General features: G+C 34.6%; 1 protein-coding gene and 1 long non-coding RNA gene across 4 annotated transcripts in view; one reads left to right on the forward strand and one right to left on the reverse strand.

Annotated features, from left to right (window-relative positions):
* The window catches only part of PLCL1 (phospholipase C like 1 (inactive)), a 360,477-nt gene that overhangs the window by 57,482 nt on the left and 282,473 nt on the right, over positions 1-20,522 (reverse strand). For all 3 annotated transcript variants that reach the window (XM_032278762.1, XM_032278761.1, XM_032278760.1), the window contains exon 2: positions 1,702-4,176. In XM_032278762.1, the coding sequence (XP_032134653.1) occupies positions 1,702-4,176 (2,475 nt within the window). The remainder of the gene's footprint in view (positions 1-1,701; positions 4,177-20,522) is intronic.
* On the forward strand, positions 860-18,554 carry LOC116551987. Its single transcript, XR_004269150.1, has 3 exons — positions 860-872; positions 18,308-18,313; positions 18,453-18,554. It is a non-coding gene; the product is annotated as an uncharacterized LOC116551987 (long non-coding RNA).

The raw sequence follows: 20,522 nt of genomic DNA on the forward strand, positions 1-20,522 counted from the left end.
TCATGGGTTTGTGGTTCTGCATCATTTGAATGATAATGGTCATAGATTTTGGTACTAGGAAATCCTAGATTTATTTTCTTTAATTTTTAACTTTTGTAGGTACATAGTTGATATATATTTACGGGGTACATGAGATGTTTTGATACAAGCATGCAATGTGAAATAAGCACATCATGAAGAATGGGGTATGCATCCCCTCAAGTATTTGTCCATTGAGTTGCAAACAATCCAGTTAGACTCTTTAAGTTATTCTAAAATGAACAGTTATTATTAACTACAGTGACCCTATTGTTCTATTAAATACTGCAGTCCTGGATTAAAAGGCTAACATGGCTATTTGTTAACTTACAATATTTGAGAAATGCATTAGCCTTTTCAAGTTTATTCTCTATATTGAAAACAGGGTTTTTTGGCAAGGATTATTATAAACACATCAGTTAAAGAAATAAATAAATTGAATTGAATAATATTCACTTTGCACTTTGCAGGTACTCAGTAAATATCTGTTGTTGCTTGCGTCTCAATAACGCTAGCCTAGTAAGTATATTAAGTAGGTTTTTTTTTTAAGTTTACAACTGTCTCAGATTATAATCTGCATTAATGAAGGCAAGTAAACTTAACATTGAATTTCTAATTGTTGAGGCTAGGCAATTTCCATATACTCTAATTTTACTCTCATAATAATTTTGTGATAAGTGTAACTAGTTTTCTTACCTTATGGAGCATATTAATGATCAGAGACCCGAAATAATTTGCTCAAGATAGCACAGGAGTAGATTTGATCCAGAAGCTATGTTCTTCCAATTAAATCACATTTCTAATACAAGGTCAAATATTTTTTCAACAAGTTTGAGTGCTGATTTTTTTGTTTAGTTTTACTTGTTCTTATGGGGAGTAATTTATTATTGTTGTCATTATGCGAAATTTAAAACTAAAAAATAACCTAATAGGCATCACACTTGTTTTATATGACTTCAAATTCTCTTTCATGTTCATATCTGCAAATATTATATATACTGATAATTAGTATGTGTGTGTTTGTATACATTTTGTATATATTACACACACATATTGTGCATTCTACTTTACTCCCATTGTTTCAGATGCACATTTCCACATATCAATTCTGTTTTGTACTAGAATATATGCATGGATATACAGCATTTTGCTACATCTTAGTTCAGTCCAAAGTTAACCTAGCATTCACAATTAGAAACATAAAATATATCTGTTTTATCACAGACAATACTGAACTTAGTTCAATGGTACACAGATTTACACATCTTTCTTTCTTTTCTTATTTTGAGAGAGGGTCTTGCTCTGTTGTTGCCCAGACTGGAGGGCACTGGTGCAATCACAGCTCATTGCATCCTTGACCTCCCAGGCTCAAGTAATCCTCCCACTTCAGCCTCCTGGGTAGCTAGGACTACAAGTGTGTACCACCACACCTGGCTAATTTTTGTGTGTTTTTTTTTAAGAGAGACAGGGTTTCACCATGTTTCCCAGGCTAGCCTCGAACTCCTGGCCTCAAGTGATCCACCTGCCTCAGCCTCCTAAAGTGCTGGGATTACATGCGTGATCCACTGTACTCAGACTTAAACAATCTTTCTGGAAAAATTTTGCAATTCAGATAATTAATAAAACATTAGAAGGGTAGGAATAAGCAGGGAAGGGAAGGAGAGTGTGGGATTTTTCTCCTACCTGCATATTTTCTCTCATATCTATGGCTTCTCGTAATGGATGAACTGCTATTTTAAAGATGTCATCAATGGTTTTAAGACCGATATTCCTGAGCATAGTATATTCCCGAACTTTCTTCCCCATTCTCACTGAAAGACTGCGCTTCTGTGCCTTTCCTCCTCCACTTCGATTAGTTATTGCTATGTGGACGAAAAGGGTTACGTGTTCCATGATGTCACCCACAAAAGAGCGCAGGGGAACATGCCGATATCCGGGCTGCAGACATTCAAATGGTATCGTGTATTGCCCTATAAACTCATCCCCAATGTAGTCATCATCCAGAACAACAAAACGGATCATGGCCAGCTCAGGTAGGTTTACTTGGAACTCAAAAGTTTCATCAAAAATAGGATTATCACTGTTTTGCTGTACAGTTTTAGTTCTTTGTTCTGAACAATCCGCTGGAATTCCATGTATTTCTACACAAACATAGGGATCTATGACATCCCCTTTGGCACAAGCTCCCTTGGGCTTTGGGAAATTCTGACCACTGATGATCTTGATATGAAGAGCTAGAGGAGACACCCCAGGTACAATGCCCTTTGTATTTGCACTGAAGTAAGAAACTTCATCTCGCATGATAGACGGCCTTAGAACATAACCACATCCCCCATTTTGAAGAAACCAGCCTGTGTGAAGGTCCATCATTGGACCCGGAGTCTGAAAATTCATTGCTACAATCTGACAGCCACAATTCCAAAAGTCCTGTGGATTCAAGTTACTGGAATCGATCCTCATGGCACTTGGATAGATTCTTGATAAGAACTTCTTATTATAATTAACAAAATCCTCTGGGTACTCATTTGCAATGCGGCTGGCCTCTGTTTCACTAAATGAACAAATTTCCCAATAGTTTTGGCTTTTCATAGATAGTTCGAAATCCCTGTACTGAACAGATTTACAAATAGATACCAAATCAGAGAGCTCCCTACAGAGCCGGATTTGTTTCTGCTCACCATTGTAATCTACTGACATCCTTCGAGACATTTCGGCTTCTTCATCTTCATCTGTTACTTCTCCTTCTAACACATCTGGATCAGAAGGCAACTTCTTTCCTTTGACAATGATCATTCTTTTTAATTTTTCTGGTGATGGGAGGTAGGATTCTGAGAGCAAAGGTGCTTCGGTATACAGTTTATTGCCAAAGACCTTTTTCATCTGTTGAACCATTACCTTCTGCTGCGGCAGGGAGCAGTGATTTCCTAAACAAAGAATGAGTGGGTATTCAGAAGCAATGAAGGCAAATTTATTTATTACCTCTATGACACTTCGAAAGGAGACATGTGTTGTCATGTTGTTTCGATTACAAAGGATTGGTTCATTATCTGAACCATCGCTTACATCAAGTTCAATGCTTCGACAGCCCATTTTCAAAGCTCTCACATACCCATTGATGTCAGCTGGTCCCCTGAACTGGTCTTCTATTAAATAGGTGTTATGAGAGGCATTGATATAGTAGTGAGATAATGGCTGGGTCATATCTTGGGCAACCTTTTTTTGCTCAGGATCAAAAATGTCACATTCTGATGACAATAAATACTGGGTAAATCCATCAATTGCAAGAAACCCTTTTTGGCGTCCCTCTTCAGACAGTTCATATCTCTTTATGATATCTAAGCATATATCCTCAGTGATATGAGTGACTCCTTGTTCAGCTTCTAAAAAGAGCATAAGATCATTGGCATCCAGATATTCTTTGTTTTTAGATATCTGCACAAGTAAGAAATACACTTCTGGCCTGGTGCAAAGTTCACAAAAAGCTTCACAAAATTCCTCTTCGGTCACGCGAGTGGTTAGTTTTTCTTTGCTCTTCTGGATTTCTTTAAACTTTAACCTGATCTTGGCTTCCTTCAGAGTAGGGTTCAGTTGTTTTATTAACTCTACAGAGGTGTCTTCCAACATAATCCCATTCCCATCAACATCTGCTGCTTGAAACACTGTTTTCAACCACATAAACCGTGGAGTGTTCTGGTTGCCCTCCATAAAATCAAGAGGCTGCTTACTTCGAGAAACCAGGTACCGTAACCCAGACACCCAGATGTTTGCCACATCTGCTGAATTGGCAACTAGATCCAGAGACTCATAGTTTTCCCCATGGAGTATGGAAAAGGCACAGTCCTCACAGATCTGGTCAGCAAGGCCATTGTTTCTAAATGTCTCCGTATTTTTCCCCAGTCTGATCTCTTTTATGGCAGAAATATCAAGCTTAGCTTTCTCGAGGTCTTTCTTAGAAGGTTCCCAGCGAAGAGCTTGGAGGTCTGGGTCCAGAGTGAAAAAACGGTTGTAAATGCGAGAATTTGGCCGGACTTTCTTCAGCTCACAGCCAGCTTGCATGAAGCTGATGCAGTCATTTGCACTGCTAATTTTCTTTTCCGATGGCATGCTGCTGAAAGACACGGTTTTCTTTCTTCCACCACACTTTTGGTTTGAAGGATCCTGTAAAATAATTTGAAAAGAATGAATCAATTTCCTTTAGAAAACAGACAAATTCAGTAACACTCTATGAAATCTTCGAACTTCAATTCACATATTGTGATTATTTGAACAGAAGCTAGCCTAAAATTTACCTTTTCACTCTTTCAGAAATGAGAAATTGCTAGGAAAGTTGAAATTATCGGGTTCAGGAAAAAACTTATTTTTCAAGTGTCTGTGTGGTCTTTGAAATAACAAGTTTTGTTGTTGTTGTTGTTGTTGTTGTTGTTGTTTTTGAGATGGAGTTTCACTCTTGTTACCCAGGCTGGAGTGCAAGGGCGCGATCTCAGTTCACCGCAACCTCCGCCTCCTGGGATCAGGCAATTCTCCTGCCTCAACCTCCTGAGTAGCTGGGATTACAGGCACATACCACCATGCCCAGCTAATGTTTTGTATTTTTAGTAGAGACGGGATTTCACCATGTTGACCAGGATGGTCTTGATCTCTTGACTTCGTGATCCACCCGCCTCGGCCTCCCAAAGTGCTGGGATTACAGGCTTGAGCCACCGCGCCCGGCAACATCAAGTATTAAGTACAAATCACTCTAATTTGTTCATTAAAGTAGATTTCTTAGGAACCTCATGCTGGTGCCTCAACTATCTAGCTCAACTCCCAACAGATATGTAAAAGAAATAAAGCTGTATTTCTTTTTAAAGGTTTCCTCATTTATACTTTGCAACCTTTTAAAGAGGTCTCTCTTAAAGTTGATTTAAATAAAAGGTTTTACCTGAACATACTTTGTATCACAAAGTACTTAACAGTTTAACTAGAAATCACTTTCTTTTTCTCAAACTATTTTGAAGTGTCTTGAAAGTCAAATTGAGAGCTAACAATAGCCAGTCGTTCTCATTTGAGCCCACCTTCAGACTGAGGTAAACTATTCGAATTAACATTATAGGAATTCACTCCTGCATTTCAGTGTAATGTTATTAGCAGGCAGCACTTAAACCAAACAGAATTATGAATGGCTCTACTAACTTTTTAAGGTTCTTCCAATATAAGTTAAGTTTCAAAGCCCTTTGTCAGAGATTTTACAGGGAACACTTGCACCTTGCAAATGCCATTTCTGGAAGTATTTTTGGATCGTAGTGTTATAGAATCCCAGTTTCCTCAGCCCATTTCACCCTTCTGTGACCAACAGGGCATCAAACTTCATCCGTTCAGATGAGGGTATCTTAAGCAGGTTTATTATTTTTTTGAGGCTGTTTCCTTGTTGATTCATGTAGGCCCTCTCACCCATCATCCTTCCTAAAATACAGTTCCAGTCCTCCGAATACTCACAAAATGATAGATTTCACTTCATTCTTGGACTGTCCACTGTGTCTATCATTCCCAATTCATTTATACTGAATATCTGACTGATGTCACTTAAATTGGATATTTCTTTATACAAGTCTCTGTTCTGACCACAGACTCAATTAATGATGCTTCCCAACCACATCCCAATTCACATGACTGTACCAGGAACAAATTTTCCAAAAGCACAGTAATGCACGTTTACCATGCCCAGTTTTATAAGCATACCAAAGAGTTAGCAAAACGCAGAGTGCAAAGTACCTTGTTTGTCCTTGGAGCAAAAATAACTTTTTTTTTTTTGAGTCAGAATCTTGCTTTGTCACCCAGGCTGGAGTGCAGTGGCATGATCTCAGTGCACTGCAATCTCCACCTCAAAAGTTCAAGTGATTCTCCTGTCTCAGCCTCCTGAGTAGCTGGGATTACAGGCACATGCCACCATGTTCTTGAGTTGTAATTATTCCACTCCCTAAATATATGACCTTGAGGGAGTCATTTAACCTCTCAATCTTAATTTCTGATAGGAATTAGTAATATTTTTATATAACAAGGTGCCATTGTGATACTCAAAAGAGAAAATGTGTGTGACAATTTTTATAAACTGTAAGCGCTTGGAAGGTTATGCTTTTCACAGGAAGAGGAACATTGCCTTATACACCCAGTAACTGTAGGACTATGAGTAGGTACTGAACAGGATATTGGGTGTTATACAGAAGTTAATTAATTCCTGACTTCTCAACATTTTAGACAAATCTTCAGTGATAAATTGAAAATATTTTTAAAACAACCACATGAGATTACTATTTCAAATACTGAAAAGTATAACCAAAGTAGTCTGAGCCGTATCCTTCATTGGAAATCTTTTAATACAGGGTAGAATATCTTCTCTGGGGCTTCAATTCATTCGTCCTACCTATAATAAGCCTGCCTATCCTAGATTCAGAAAAGAAAAGACAAGATAATTTATTATTCAGTTGACTAAAACCCTGACTATGAAAAAGAAACAAAATTTGCTTTAGTTATGAGATGTTGCTGGGATGATTCATTAACTCCAATATATATCAGATCTTCAAGTGGCAAAGATATAAATTACCCAATTTAGATTACAGAATATTGCCTGTTGGTGCCCTGGCATTTAACAATTTAGCTCCTGCTTTTACAGAGTTGCTATTTTTAATTATCCCATAGTGGTCAATTTCCTCATCCTTAAGTTAAAAAAAATCTATAAATCTTCAGCTATTTATACACAGATGCTCTATTAGAACACATTTAAATTTGTCACAACCCACATGCTCAGAAATATCAGATGTTTGTGTGTATTTTTCCACACCATCAAGGCAGGCACCTAATGACATTGCTGAGACGGGATTAATCTACCAAGTAAAATAAAGACGAAAACTGTGAATTGTGATGGTAAATGAGACTGTGACTCAGCTTTTAAAGCTAACCATTTGACTTGCCTTTTAAGCTAATGAGAGCTTTCACATTAAAAATCATTTTTATATAGGCAGCTATGTTCCAAATAGAATTGCTGTCAGCAGAGTGATAAAATCTCTAATAGTTTCTGACAAATATTAAATGGGAAATTAATGCTACTCTAAATAGATGTATATGGTTCCTACACCCCAAGTATGATATTACATTAGCCTTATCTACAGTCTATTGCTCTGCTACTTGAGCCACTGTTTATTTGTAAGAACAAAACCACTCTTGTCAGAATAGCTTTCTCTTATAAGGCTCTCCTCTGCAATATCTCCTTAAGTCAAGACATTCCCTCCTAGAATGACGAGCCTTCAAGAAATATATGTTTTATATCTAGCCTGCAAAAGAATCCACCTGCCTCATAATGCTTATTTCTTGCTTTGACCTACAATTCCTACATGATTATAAAACTTATATCAAAATCCCACCTAAAACTTGGAACCAGTCAAAAGATATGATTCTTAGGTTCTCATCTCACAAAGGACAGAATCCAAAGTCATTACAAGTCTCCAAATGAGCTAAAACTTGGCCAGAGCATGTGTGAACGAATAATTAGCTTGTCTGCTGATGACTACAGCCAAGATTATGTACATTCAAAATACACTGGAAAAGGTCCAGGATTCTGATATTTCTCCAGGTTGGGAGGAGAGGAGATGGAAATGGTGCTTCAGTGGACAGGAAGGATGGACGACTCCAAATCTCCTTCTAATCTTCTTCACCACCAGAGTCCTACACCCCTATATCTGTATTCCCTCAAGAAGATCTTGGCAAATTGGTGGTGGGAAAGAAGGACTATTAAGGTAAACAAACGAGAAAAAGTTGAAGGTTGGGTATCAGTTTTCCTTCTTGGTAAATACAAAAAATAATAATTATTATGACGATGATTGAATGAGAGTCAATTCAATTCACTATACACCTAACACAATTCAACTACATGCTTAAAAATGGTTAAACAGTAAACTTTATTTTATATATGTATTGGGAAGATGGGTACTTTTGGCACTTTCCAAAAGAAACCAAGTTTATTATCAGTTCAGGTGTGTTTCAGCCAATGTCTAGCCCATTAGAGTTAAATGATTCCAATGACCATAACATATTTCCAGGAGATTTTTATAAACTACAAGGTCTTTCAGTTTATTTCAAAGCTAACTCTCCTCACACAGTAATTAAAGCAAGAGGCTGAAGTACTAATATCCCCTCCATCTGACTCCTGCCCCACAACCAAAGTTTCTCCTAGAGCAGCTTACAACAAAAGCTTTAAATTTATTAGGATATATAGTGCTTTGTCATGCCTCTGTCCCCTAAATTAAAGCTTGACCTTATATTGTAATTGAGGCCAAGAATTAGTCAGACATTGAACTCAATCTTTTCTACTTCCTAACATTCTATGCATCAGTCTCCAAATTATCATTTCTGAAGAAGGGAATCACATTTAAATAAGTAAAATTTAAAAAAAAAAAAAATTGGTTTTATATGGTCTCTGAACATTTCTAAATAATACTTCACATTTTGGATTACTGTCTTTTGAAATTAATCAATACCTTACAAAGGATTCAATCATCAGAATCAAGACGAGTCTCATGAACTAGTAAAGCAACAGACAAATATTTTACCCTTTTGTTAAAACAACGCAAGACTGATTTATCTATGAGCACTGTTTCTAATATATTTCTATCATAAAGATAATTTCTATCTAATCTTATGCTATAAGGTCTGATTTCTAAACTTAGAAATCATTTCAAAGTGAAAGGGAAAATGGCCATATTTCTTTTTAATGTTTTAATTATTTTCTACAATATTGTTGCCTACCTGCTACTGTTAGGAATGATAGGATATCAATCATGATTAAATGAGACTCTTCACAACAGTAAAAGATTTTCAGCTTCCTTAATATATTTTATTAAACTAAAACTGGAAACAAAGTTCATATAAACCAAATTAACAAACATGTTTCCATAAATTTCCATTGACATTTGCTTTCCCTAAGCCCAGTAAGGCTAGCTATACTGCAAGTTCCTTAACCAAAATAAAACAAACAAAATTATTTTTCTTAAAAGCTCATTGATAAGCCCCAAAACAACTCTACTTATTCAATGCAAGTTTTGGGTCTCAATCATGAAAATATTGAATTATTTCAATGTAATTTAAGGAAAAAAGTATACTGAAATAGCACAAAAAATGTGAATGTACTTAATGCTTATACATTTTAAAATGGTTATGTACTTAAGTATACTTATACACTTAAAAATCGTTAAATTGTAACTTTTATGTTATGTATATCTTAACACACAGGGGAAAAATGCATACTGAAGCATTATACGAAAATTTAAAAGTGAGTAAAGGAAATATCAAGCCCAAGCTTCCCTGCCTTTGACCTGATGAATATGTTTAAACATCTAATTATATCATCACATATATTTTTTGGTGTTTTGGCAAGTTGTTTTTAAGCAAACAGTTCTAAAATGTTTCTTTGTTAGAACACATTTACACAACTCTAAAGACTAAAAATCAAAACACCAGTTGTCAAACTGTGATGAGAAGGAATCTTTGTTGCATAACACTGAACTCTAGCTACATGGTGTAAGGGAGGGAAAGATTCATATTTCACAAGTGTTCTTAAGAAATTAGTAATAAAAATTTAATAGATTATACTAAAAGATAAGAATATAGGCACATGGGTTTGATTTTCACCATAGGGAACCTATCTCTCCTTATATACCACCTATAAACTATAAAAAGATGCTATTTATTCTGGTTTCGTGAAGTTCCAAGAAACCTGAGAAACAAAAATTTGGCTGATACATGAAATTCACAAAGGATTGTAGACAACATACAGTCTAGAATCCAGATAAGCTCCAACCTTGGATACTGAGAGGCCTCTGGTCTTACTCTTCATTTATTCATTTGACAAACAAGAATAGGTACCTACTCTGTGATAGAGGCTAGCACATTACAGAGTTTAGGGGAAACTGATAAGGCTTCATTTTTATCTTAGATTTATCACTCTTCATATGTGCTAAAGGGATTTGATATGGACAAAATTAAAGATGGTACAGTAGGTGACTATTTCATTCAGCACTACAATAATGAGATGGTGACGGCCTGCAGTAGATTCCTAATAAAAAGGATGAAGAAGAGTGGGAAATATCAAGAAACATGAGGTGAAACAAGAACTTCTTGACTTGGTAGAGGAAGGCTTCTAGGTTTTTGGTTTGAGTGAGAAGTCAATGAAAATTTTACTAAATGAGATATGAAATATCAGGGGATGTGAAGTTGAAGCAGAAACTAAGTTTACTTTGGGCCATGGTGGATTTTAGATGACTATGGGCCATCTAGGTGAAGGTGTCCAGTGGAAAGTTGGATATATGAATCAAGCCTCCAGGGAGAAGTCTGGGCTGCAGTTTCAGTGTTGGAAATTATAGCTGTAAAGGGATAACCAGAACATTGAGCATAGTAGAGTCACCTATTAAATAAAAATATTTGGAGATGGGCTAAACCCAGAGAACACCAGAGGCAGGGCAGGAGAGAAGACCTAAAAGAAAAAAGAGCTGAGGGGCAAGAAAACCAGGATATGAGCTTTCACAGAAGCCAAGACTAAAAGAAAAGCGTGCTGGAAAATAAGATCTGAAGACAGCTTATTGAATTTAGCAGTTAAGCAGTTACTGATAACTTTGACAAGAGAATGTCTTATGTTCCTTTTAAGATGCTGAGGATAGAAAAAGAACTGCGACCTAAACTGCAGCCATGAGAAGAGCTGAGAGTAAAGGGTTTCAGGGAAAGAACAAAAGTCTTGCAGTGGGAAAAAAAAGCCATGATGGCTACCATATACTAAGTGAGAGACAGAGTGGCCCCAAATAAGACTGGAGCAACAGGCAGAGGCAGAGAGTGATATATCCAGGAGAGGGCTATCCTCAAAAATGCTGACCCCACTCACCTGGATTGTGATCACAGAATGGAATTCAGTTCTGATGCATACACTTTGCCTTTCCAACAGGCCTATGCCCAAAATCACATCCATGTTTGGAAGTTAAGTAGTCTACAGAAAACCCATACCCATACACAAGGCCTAACTCTTCATACAAAATTCAAGGAAGTGGGGGAGATGGGATCATCACTATATCTGTTGCCTTCAAGTTTCAGAGAAGGAAAGTTTGCAACCGTATAATTGTACCATTAATTTCACATTAAAATTTCCCAAGTTATATTCCCATGGTCAACTCCAGTTACTTAATGCAAAGTCACAAACAGGTGATGCACTTATTTATGGTTAACACCATGTGGCTTACTCAATGTCACTGTGTGATGCAATGGGAGTAGCAGTCCTAATAGCCACTATTGAGAAGTAGCTGAAGCATAACCCAAGCTCTGTAAACCATTGGCCTTCCCTAGTAGGTCCCTCATTAGTAAAAATCTGAACAGTTATTTTATGATCAATAAAGAAAGCATTTGTTCTCTACACCATCTTCTAAGTCAACAGGATTAAAGGCAAAGTGAAGTGTATGCATGCAAATATCTCTAGCCAAGTGAAGTTCTATGTCTGAATTTAACATTAAATTTTGTTTATAAAAGGTGACTCATTTATTAAAACACACTAAAGCCATTTCTTTAGGAAACCCACTCTGATATATATGCTGTGGTGGGGATGGGATACTAATTAAAAGATAGGCAGACAGCTACCCTCTCAATTTTGCACATCTCTGAAATGACTCTCTTCACTTGAAAGCAAAAATAATTGATGTTCTATAGGCAAAGCTGGTGATAGAGTGCAGAGAAAAAAAAGAGTTCATTTCAGAGTGGGTAGTTAGTACCATTGATTTGTTTTGTTAAACAGAAGAATCTTCCACTGTGCTGTACCTCACTGCAATCATTTGCTCATTAGAACTCATTAAGAAGTGACACCCTAAATAAAAGTCATTATCTGAAGCTCTTCTTTGGCATAGTTTCCATCCAGTTAGGATTTTTCTGCAAGAATGATTCTTATTATACACATCCCATGTATTATTTCAAATACAACTTTCATTTACACAACGATTGACTGAGCCCCTACTCTGGGCTATGCATTGTACAAGTGATTTATTCTTTAAAAAATCATTAATCCCAACAGTAATGTTGTCTGGAATAAATTTTAATGTATGAATTTTTATAGCTAATTAAATCAGTAAATAAGGACAAAGTTCATCAAATTTAATAATTAGAGAAAAATATATGAAGAATGCTTCTAAATAAACAACAAAGAAACAGCTTTAAATAACATTAAAGATGTTCATGAGCCAAGCCCACAAAGGAGCATAAAAGGCTGATGAGGCGTATTAAACAGAAGTACTACACTCCTTTGTGGTGTCAACTGCTTTCATGAAAAGGTCTTGTTTCTTACTTTAATCTTGCCAATCTCCTCTTGTATCCTTCACAGTCCACTGCTTCATATACAGTTATGAGGCACGTGAACTTCCATTTTTCTAGTCAGCAACATGGTCCTTTTCACTAATCCCACTGCTGCATGCAATGCATAGTTTTGTTAGTACTGTGCTTTAGCTGCGTCAATTTGAACAAAATGAGGGTGACAGCAATAAAGGTCATCTGACGATTTATTCAGTGGCCTCTGAGGAACGACTTGCGGCTATCAGTCCTGTCCCTCTAAGACAGATGTCTGCCTCACACTCAAAAAAACAATGCATTTAAAATTAATAGGTAGTCTGTGCAACTCTTAGCAGAGGTGCCAAGAACCAAGTGGGCTTGGAGACTGAGATACGATTCTGTCCTTCCTCAGGAGACTCCTGCACAGCAGGGCCCAGGAATCCTGGTGGAGCTTATGCCAGCACTGACTTTCTTGTTTCTAGTGTGAAGATTAATTGGATATTCTCTTTATGGAAAACAGGGTATAATGGCCCTTTAAAAGGAAAATCAATGATGAAGACCATCTAAATGTATACTTTCAATACCTGCATTGCTAATATATCTCTTTCAAGAGATTAAATGTAATGCTCCAATTATTTCACAGGTATAAACATATATCTTGATGCTTAATTAGGGCATTCATCAGAAAATGATATGTAGTTAGGTAGGCTTTCAAATCAATGCATACTTTTCTATTTTATTCTAATTAATGTTGCACATTTACTCAAAATACTTTATCTGAAAAATTAAAATATCAACAGGAATAAAACATTATTAAATAGAGTTCATGTCATGAACATTCCTGACAAAATGCCCACCCTTTGTGTCCTATGTAGTGAGTTACAGAATCGTTTTTCCTTCGTTGTGCCTTTTCAGTTTTTAATGGTAATATTTACCCCCAACTATGACACACCAATATATTATTGACATTGATTTTAGTCACTTTGGAGTCCAAATATATTCTTTAGTCATCTAAATTTGAATTCAGCATATTGAAAACTGAAAAGGAAATTCCCAATGTGCTTCAATATTATGTGAGTTTTGCCATTTATTATCATTGAGTGTTACTGGAGCTGAGTTTCAGAACAGATGTGATTTATAAAAATAAGAAAGTCATTTACAGTTATAGAGCTTAAGTGGAAATAAGAGACATAATCAGCATTTCTTCAGAGCATAAAGTGTTCATTAATGACATAGTTTGAAAAATAGTCAACTTCCAGGAATTTATGGTTTTCTGTGCAACATTTGGTAAGGACAAAACTCCACATTACATGCATCACTTAAAAATTTCACTAAAGGGCATTTAAAATATATAACTACTAGAGGTATTTCTTAAAAATGAAATCAATTCTATTGTACTGTACAGTAATATACACATGTAGGTTTTTCATACAACAAATCTTCTGTAGAAGATTTAAAAACAGTAAATTTACTTTTTGAAAACATTTTATAAATGTATGTAACTTGGGACAAGGAGATTAAATTTTAGTTTTTAAAAAAACCTAATTTTATTCAAACTTAAGAAATAATACATTAATAGTCTGAACTGACCTTTCTCTAGATTTGTAGAAGTCTAGTCTACCACTTAATAAATTGGCATATATATTAACAAATGGACTCCTCCTTGCATTTGTATTAAGTCTGTATTGTAAAACTGACATTTAAATTATTTTGAACTGGCTAATTGAATATTTCTTTTGCAACAAACCCCTTAAAGCCATCTCTGAGTGCTCCACAATACTGATCCCAGAACCACATATAAAATAGAATGTCAATTATCTTGACCCAATGCTATGTGCAAACACATCCTTAATATTTTCTCTCTTGTGACAATAATAGAATATGCCCTTTGGGATTAGTTATCGTAGAGATATAGAAGCTTTGGCTCAAATAGCCAACTTGGCTTGAACGTCAAGATGAATCTGATTAAAGGTTTTAAGTTTTACCCATATTTCCGGAATGGGTTAGAACTATCTAACACTTTAATCCTTATTGCATTACATCTGATTAACTGAACATCGGCATCTGCTCATGTTCAAGGAACAGATGGCAGATCTCAGAGAATGAATATTCTTAGCTCAGGGACCCCTTTAAGGTGAACTCTCCCTCACCCCCATTCATACCCACTGAAGGCTCCATGGTCAAAATGAAAACAAATTTATTCTCTTAACTTAGAAAAATGTAAAAAAATAAAAACTATGCTTACATAGTGTTTATTTGACATAATAAAACTCAAAGTCCATAACTATTGTACTGATAGAAATTACTGAACTAATTAAATTCCTTCTCTCCAAACTAAAGTATTGGATTAGAGATTAATAAATTTTACCACCATTACTACTTACTTGCATGACTTTTTGCAAAGCAAATTTCTACATCTATAATTTTTATTTGTCAAAAAAAATATATAATTCCTAGCCTAATTCTTAGGGCTATGTCAAGGAAAAAAGGAAATAAAACACACTAAAGCACTCTGTAAAAACATAGACCACAATCTGATACAATTCCAGAAAAGTGCATTATATATCTATCTTTTCATTAAAATAAGTAAAATATGGCAATGTATTAAAGAAATATATTCTTCAAAAAGTCAAGTTTATTCCAGGAATGTAGGAATGAGTCAATCTGAGGCAGTCCATCAATGTAATGTAACAAGTAAATAGATTAAAAGAGAAAAACAATTGATCATAACTAAAACTATCCCAAAGACATCTGACAAACTACAGTATCGATTCACAACAAAGCTCTCAGTAAACTGAGAAGAGAACTTCCTTAACATAATCAAAACCATTTCAGAATCCTAAAGGAAACATTTTACCAACTGGTGAAGATTTAGAAGCATTCTCATAAAAATCAAAAAGAAAAAAAAGGCCTACTATTTATATACTTTATATATTTGATATAATTTTGGATGGTTAAGCCAAAGTAATAAGGTGAAGATAAGAAATTAAGTGTACAATATTGTAAAGAAAGTGACAGATCATTATTACTTGCAGAAAATATAACTATTTACCTAGAAAATCCCAAAAGATTAAATGAAAAAAATTCTTAGAACTAGTAAAAGTGATAGTGGCAAAATACAATATAAATATAGAAAACTTAATAGCTACCTTATATGCCAACCTGTTTCTAAACATAATGGCAGAGGTGAATGGGGATGAGAATCCCATTCAGATTAGTAATTAAGATTATAAACAAGTCAAGAATAAACTTAATAAGTTGTGTGCAAAACTTATATATAGAATTTTATTTCACTTAAAGTTGAAAGGGAAAAATTAAATAAATAAAAACATTTAAAATTACCAAAAATATACTATTGACAAAATTCAAATTCTTCTGTAGTCAGCAGACAAATACAATAAAATTATAATGAAAAGCCCAATGGGATAGTTTCAGTTGATGCCGTTGTAAGAGGCATTTTAAATAACAAAGGAAACAATACATTATTCAATTATTAGTGTTAACAAATTCACTATTCACTTGAACAAAAAAACTAGATTTCTGCTTCATGTCAAACAAAAAGTAATTTTAAATAGATTAAATATTGAATAAGACACAGAAATAATAGGAAAAACTATAAGAGTGTATTTGTATAGTTTTGGGTGGGGAAGGTCTTTTCTAAACAAATATATCAAGGCCAGAAAGCATAGAGGAAAAGACTGATAGATGTGACCATATAGAAACTTCAAACTGTATTGAATTATTTTTTTTAATTCAAACTAGAAAACATTTGTCATGTGTTCCTTAATTTATAAAAATTATTCACAAACTATTTTGGAAAAGACAAATTCACAAAATTATACAATTGTTTAGAAAATATATAAAAAAGATGTTCAAACAAATAATTATACATTATGTATATATACACAAAGGTATACACAAATAAAATGACTATTTTGCCTATCAGGTTATTAAAGTTTAAAAAAACGTGAGATTGTAGGGAAATGAAAATTTTATACAATGGTATGTTGAATATAAACTTGTACAACTTTTCTGGAAGGTAATGTAAAAACATGTTTTAAAACATTAAAAATGCATCTACTTTGATCCAGCAATTTAATTTTTAGGAATTTAAAGAAATCTGAAGGAAGTACTTGAGTAAATGAGCAAAGATATAAGTAAGAGGTGGTTCACTGCCATGCTGCTGATATTTTTAAAAGAATAAACTAATGAACTAAACATCCATTCCCAGTAAGGACTGGCAAAATAAATTATGGTACATTTCAAGTAACAGGATGCTATACAGACCTTATAATGGGTGATGCAGACCTATAAATCTTAAAATGCATGGGGTTTGTGTGGGGGCGGGGTGTACTTAAAAAGCAGATAACAGAAGAGTACTTATAGTATAATGTGAGAGCTCACCATTTACCTATGACAAGTCTGGAAGAATATATTCCAATTAATGATAGTGGTTATCTCTAGGGAAAGGGAGCAAAATTATGGAATTTTCTTTCTCTGTATTGCTCAATTATTTAAAAGTAACATATATTAGCATATATTATGAGAAAACATATTAATGACATTTCCATATTAAAGACAATAAAAAAGCATTAGTCCTATAATTACCTCATTATCAGAAAGATACTTTGTAGAAATTAATGACATCCATCTTTTTTAAACTTTTTGAGCCATAACTAAAATGGTTAAAATTTCAAAGAGACCAGGAGTTTAAGGAGTTTCAATAAGCTCTTTTGATATTATTTTTTTTTAAATAATTACACTGATGTTATTTTAAATACAATTTTTTAAATATTTATTATTCTTGGGAATGGTAAATGTACCTCTAATACAATATGGAAAAATAGCCCTTAAATATCATATTTGGAAATTATTTTAGTATCTTACATCTTAGAACTAATATTGGTTAGCTATCCTATGGTAAAAAGAATGTCCAAAGCACAATTCAGTTTTATAATGTATCTGTAAAATTAGTCTCAAATATTTAAACAGTCAATTTCAATGCCAATGTATAGTATATCTTCTCTTAAATCAAACTTTTTCTGTCTCTAAGGTTTGAGAGTAAATGTAAGCATATGAATGTTCCCAGAGAAGGAAAAGAAGTTTAAACTTGAGATTTCCTTACTAGATGTTTAAATCAATTTGATTTCAATTAAATGCACTCCACTTATAATGAGATTCAAATCTGCTATATTAAATAAGGATTTAAGTATATCCCAAAATATTGGGCTCAGCAAGAATTCCATATAGGTTAAAAGGTCTTTTATCTTTCAGAGCATACATACTATTAATAATTGAAAATTTTTCAACCACAATCATCAAATAGAAAATATGTAGCCTTAAAAGATCTCCATCAGGTGAATTTGGCCTATCCCTCTATTTTCATGTCTAGACATGTAGCTACAAATTTGCCTTTGCATTCTGTCCTCCTAACACACTCCCAAATCTTCAGAAAATATATGATAGTTCACCAAAAAGTCTTTCATTGTCTTCTAACCCACATTCCTTTATTTCTTCCTTAATGAAGGGTCCTTACTGAACTCAGCTAATCTCACTCCACAAAATAATTTCTGCCCATCTCTGCCACTTGAAACACTCTTCTGCTAATCATACTTAACTCTACATTTAACATGGGAAATCTCAGGACATTCAACTAATGAATGCAATATTCCACCCAGAATGTTACTTAAAATGGCAGATATTTTCTGAATCATTTTTGTACTCTCAGGAAAAATATGGTTGTCAACATATTTAAAAAAACTAAATTTGCTCAATTACCACCAGGCTTATTGCCTCCTGAGAATATCTGCAGCATGAGAATATAATTACAAGTAATAAAAAACGGCAACTAAAACAAAAAATGTTCTCAGCCCATGTAAATCTGAGCCAAATTCAGGTGAAATATTAATACTCAGTTCTGGTACATATTTTTTATTTTGAGTCCAGGTCTTGCTCCGTCACTCAGGCTGGGGTGCAGTGGTGGGATAATGGCTCACTGCAGCCTTGAAATCCTGGGTTCAAGCAATCCTCTCACCTCAGCCTCCCAAGTAGCTGAAAGTATAGGCATGCACAACCACTCTAAGCTATCTCTCTAACTCTGTAAAGACAAGGTATTGCCATGTTGTCCAAGGTATTCTCAAACTCCTAGGCTCAAGTGATCCTCCTGCCTCAGCCTCCCAAAGTGTTGGGACTACAGGCATGAGCCACCGTGCCCAGCTCTGGTGCATAGCCTTGTATGTTGGTTCACTTAAAATAAAAAATAAATAAATAAATAAATAAATAATAAAAAAAAAAAAACAAAGCCTGCCAGGTGACTTGCTTTCTTAGCACTGAGATAAGTTTACAAAATCTTATGAAATTTGATGTAGTTACACTTGATTAAGCAATTTTTTAAATGGAATAAACATCACAGTTGTTTGCAGGACTATAAGTTAGCACATACTGATCTCTAGGCTGTCAATTGGTCTAAACACAAAGATATTTAACACACATTTGAATTGTGTGTAGGGTGTGGTTGTTATACAAATTCATTAGCTTTACTAAGGGACTTTGAATTCCCATTTGTTGAGGAAACTGACCAGTATAACCCCTGAGAGGATAAATTTCTAGTACATCTACTAATATTCTCTGAAAAGAATAAGCTATTTCTCCCCAGGGAGTATGACTCCCATGATGTAGAAATACAAGAAAAATATTCACATTACACATTCTTCTTTAGTATTTAATCATAAAAGGATCATGGGCAGCAAAGATTCCAAGCCATGCTGGGTCAATTAAATTAAATTTGTTTCAAAATAATGTTTCATCTTTTAGATCTCATTTAAATTATCAGTAAAGAGAACATTAAAGTCATTTGTTTATATAGAACTGGTATAGTGACAGGGAAATAAAGTACTTAATGAAACCATTTATAATCTATAATCATTTTATTAAAACAGCATTTCCACTAAACACTTTACAATGAAAAAGTATAGTAATTTACAAATAGCTTAGGGACTGAGCTCTAATTAATCTCTTAGAAAAAAAGACTTGACACCTCCACATATTTAAAGTTTATTAGCTTTGCTATCAGGAAACCTTATAAAAAATGAGAAAGCAAATCCATAATGAATTCACTACACTTAATTTCATATTATCATCCTTAGGTGGTTTCTTAATAATAACTTGTGTGAATTGAGAGAAAGTGACAGCTAGTCTTAACTATGAGAGTGACTGTGTTCATTACTACTTTAAGAACCTCCAAGTCAAACCACTTTATGTTCAAAAATGAAAATCAAAATAAAAAGGGTAAGAGCATCTCACATTTCTAAGAAGTTTTAATCCTTTCAAAAGGTTTCCACGTTTGTTTTCTATCAAGCTCTCTGAAGATTTGAGATGAGAAAATGCAAGACACAGGAGACTGAACAACCTGCCAAAAACATAAATCAGTGGCAGAGTCGGATGGCAAACCCAGGTATTCCTATTCCTGGTGGAGTTTTTCCTCTAAGTTTATACTACCTCTGCATTTTACTACTGTATTTTCTTACCCTTCACTATGGGAAGGAATACAAGTTTTACAGTTATTGATATTTTCCCTCACTGCATGTTGAATAAAAAGAAATAATGTTCTTTTTACTGATAATTTAAATGAGATCTAAAAGATGAAACATTATTTTGAAAAAAGTTTTAATTTAATTGACCCACCATGGCAAACAGTGTGGGTAAAATATTTCATGAAGAAGAAACAACATGGGAAGATCCCGAGGAGACTCCACTAACACAGGCCATTACAGCAAGCCCATAGGAGAGGAACAGGGAAATGAAACGAAGCTGCGTCAGGGGGCTGTCAAAGCCATTTTTTATAAATCTGGAGTTTATTCAACAAAGGTTTTAAGACAAAGGTGAAAGCTCTTACTTTTTTTTTTTAAATGTATATGTCCAGCTGCTAGAGAATGGATTTGGGGATACAAATTAACAGAGTAACAACTTAGTGACTGCAAGAGAGATCAGAGTATACTCAACTAGAGTGAGGACACTCTAGTTGAGAGTGGATTTATTTGAGGAGTTGTCTGGTTTGGACAACTGAGAGGCTGGAGAAGCCACTTGTAGAAACAGAGAAGTCTAGAGAAGAAACAGGTTTGTGAGTGGCTCTTGAGTATTGAGAATGCAAATGTAAATAAGGAACTAGATCCCAAGATAGA

The sequence above is a fragment of the Sapajus apella genome, unplaced genomic scaffold, assembly GCF_009761245.1.
Source record: "Sapajus apella isolate SASKATOON/1434 unplaced genomic scaffold, GSC_monkey_1.0 scaffold10, whole genome shotgun sequence".
Lineage (NCBI taxonomy): Eukaryota > Metazoa > Chordata > Mammalia > Primates > Cebidae > Sapajus > Sapajus apella.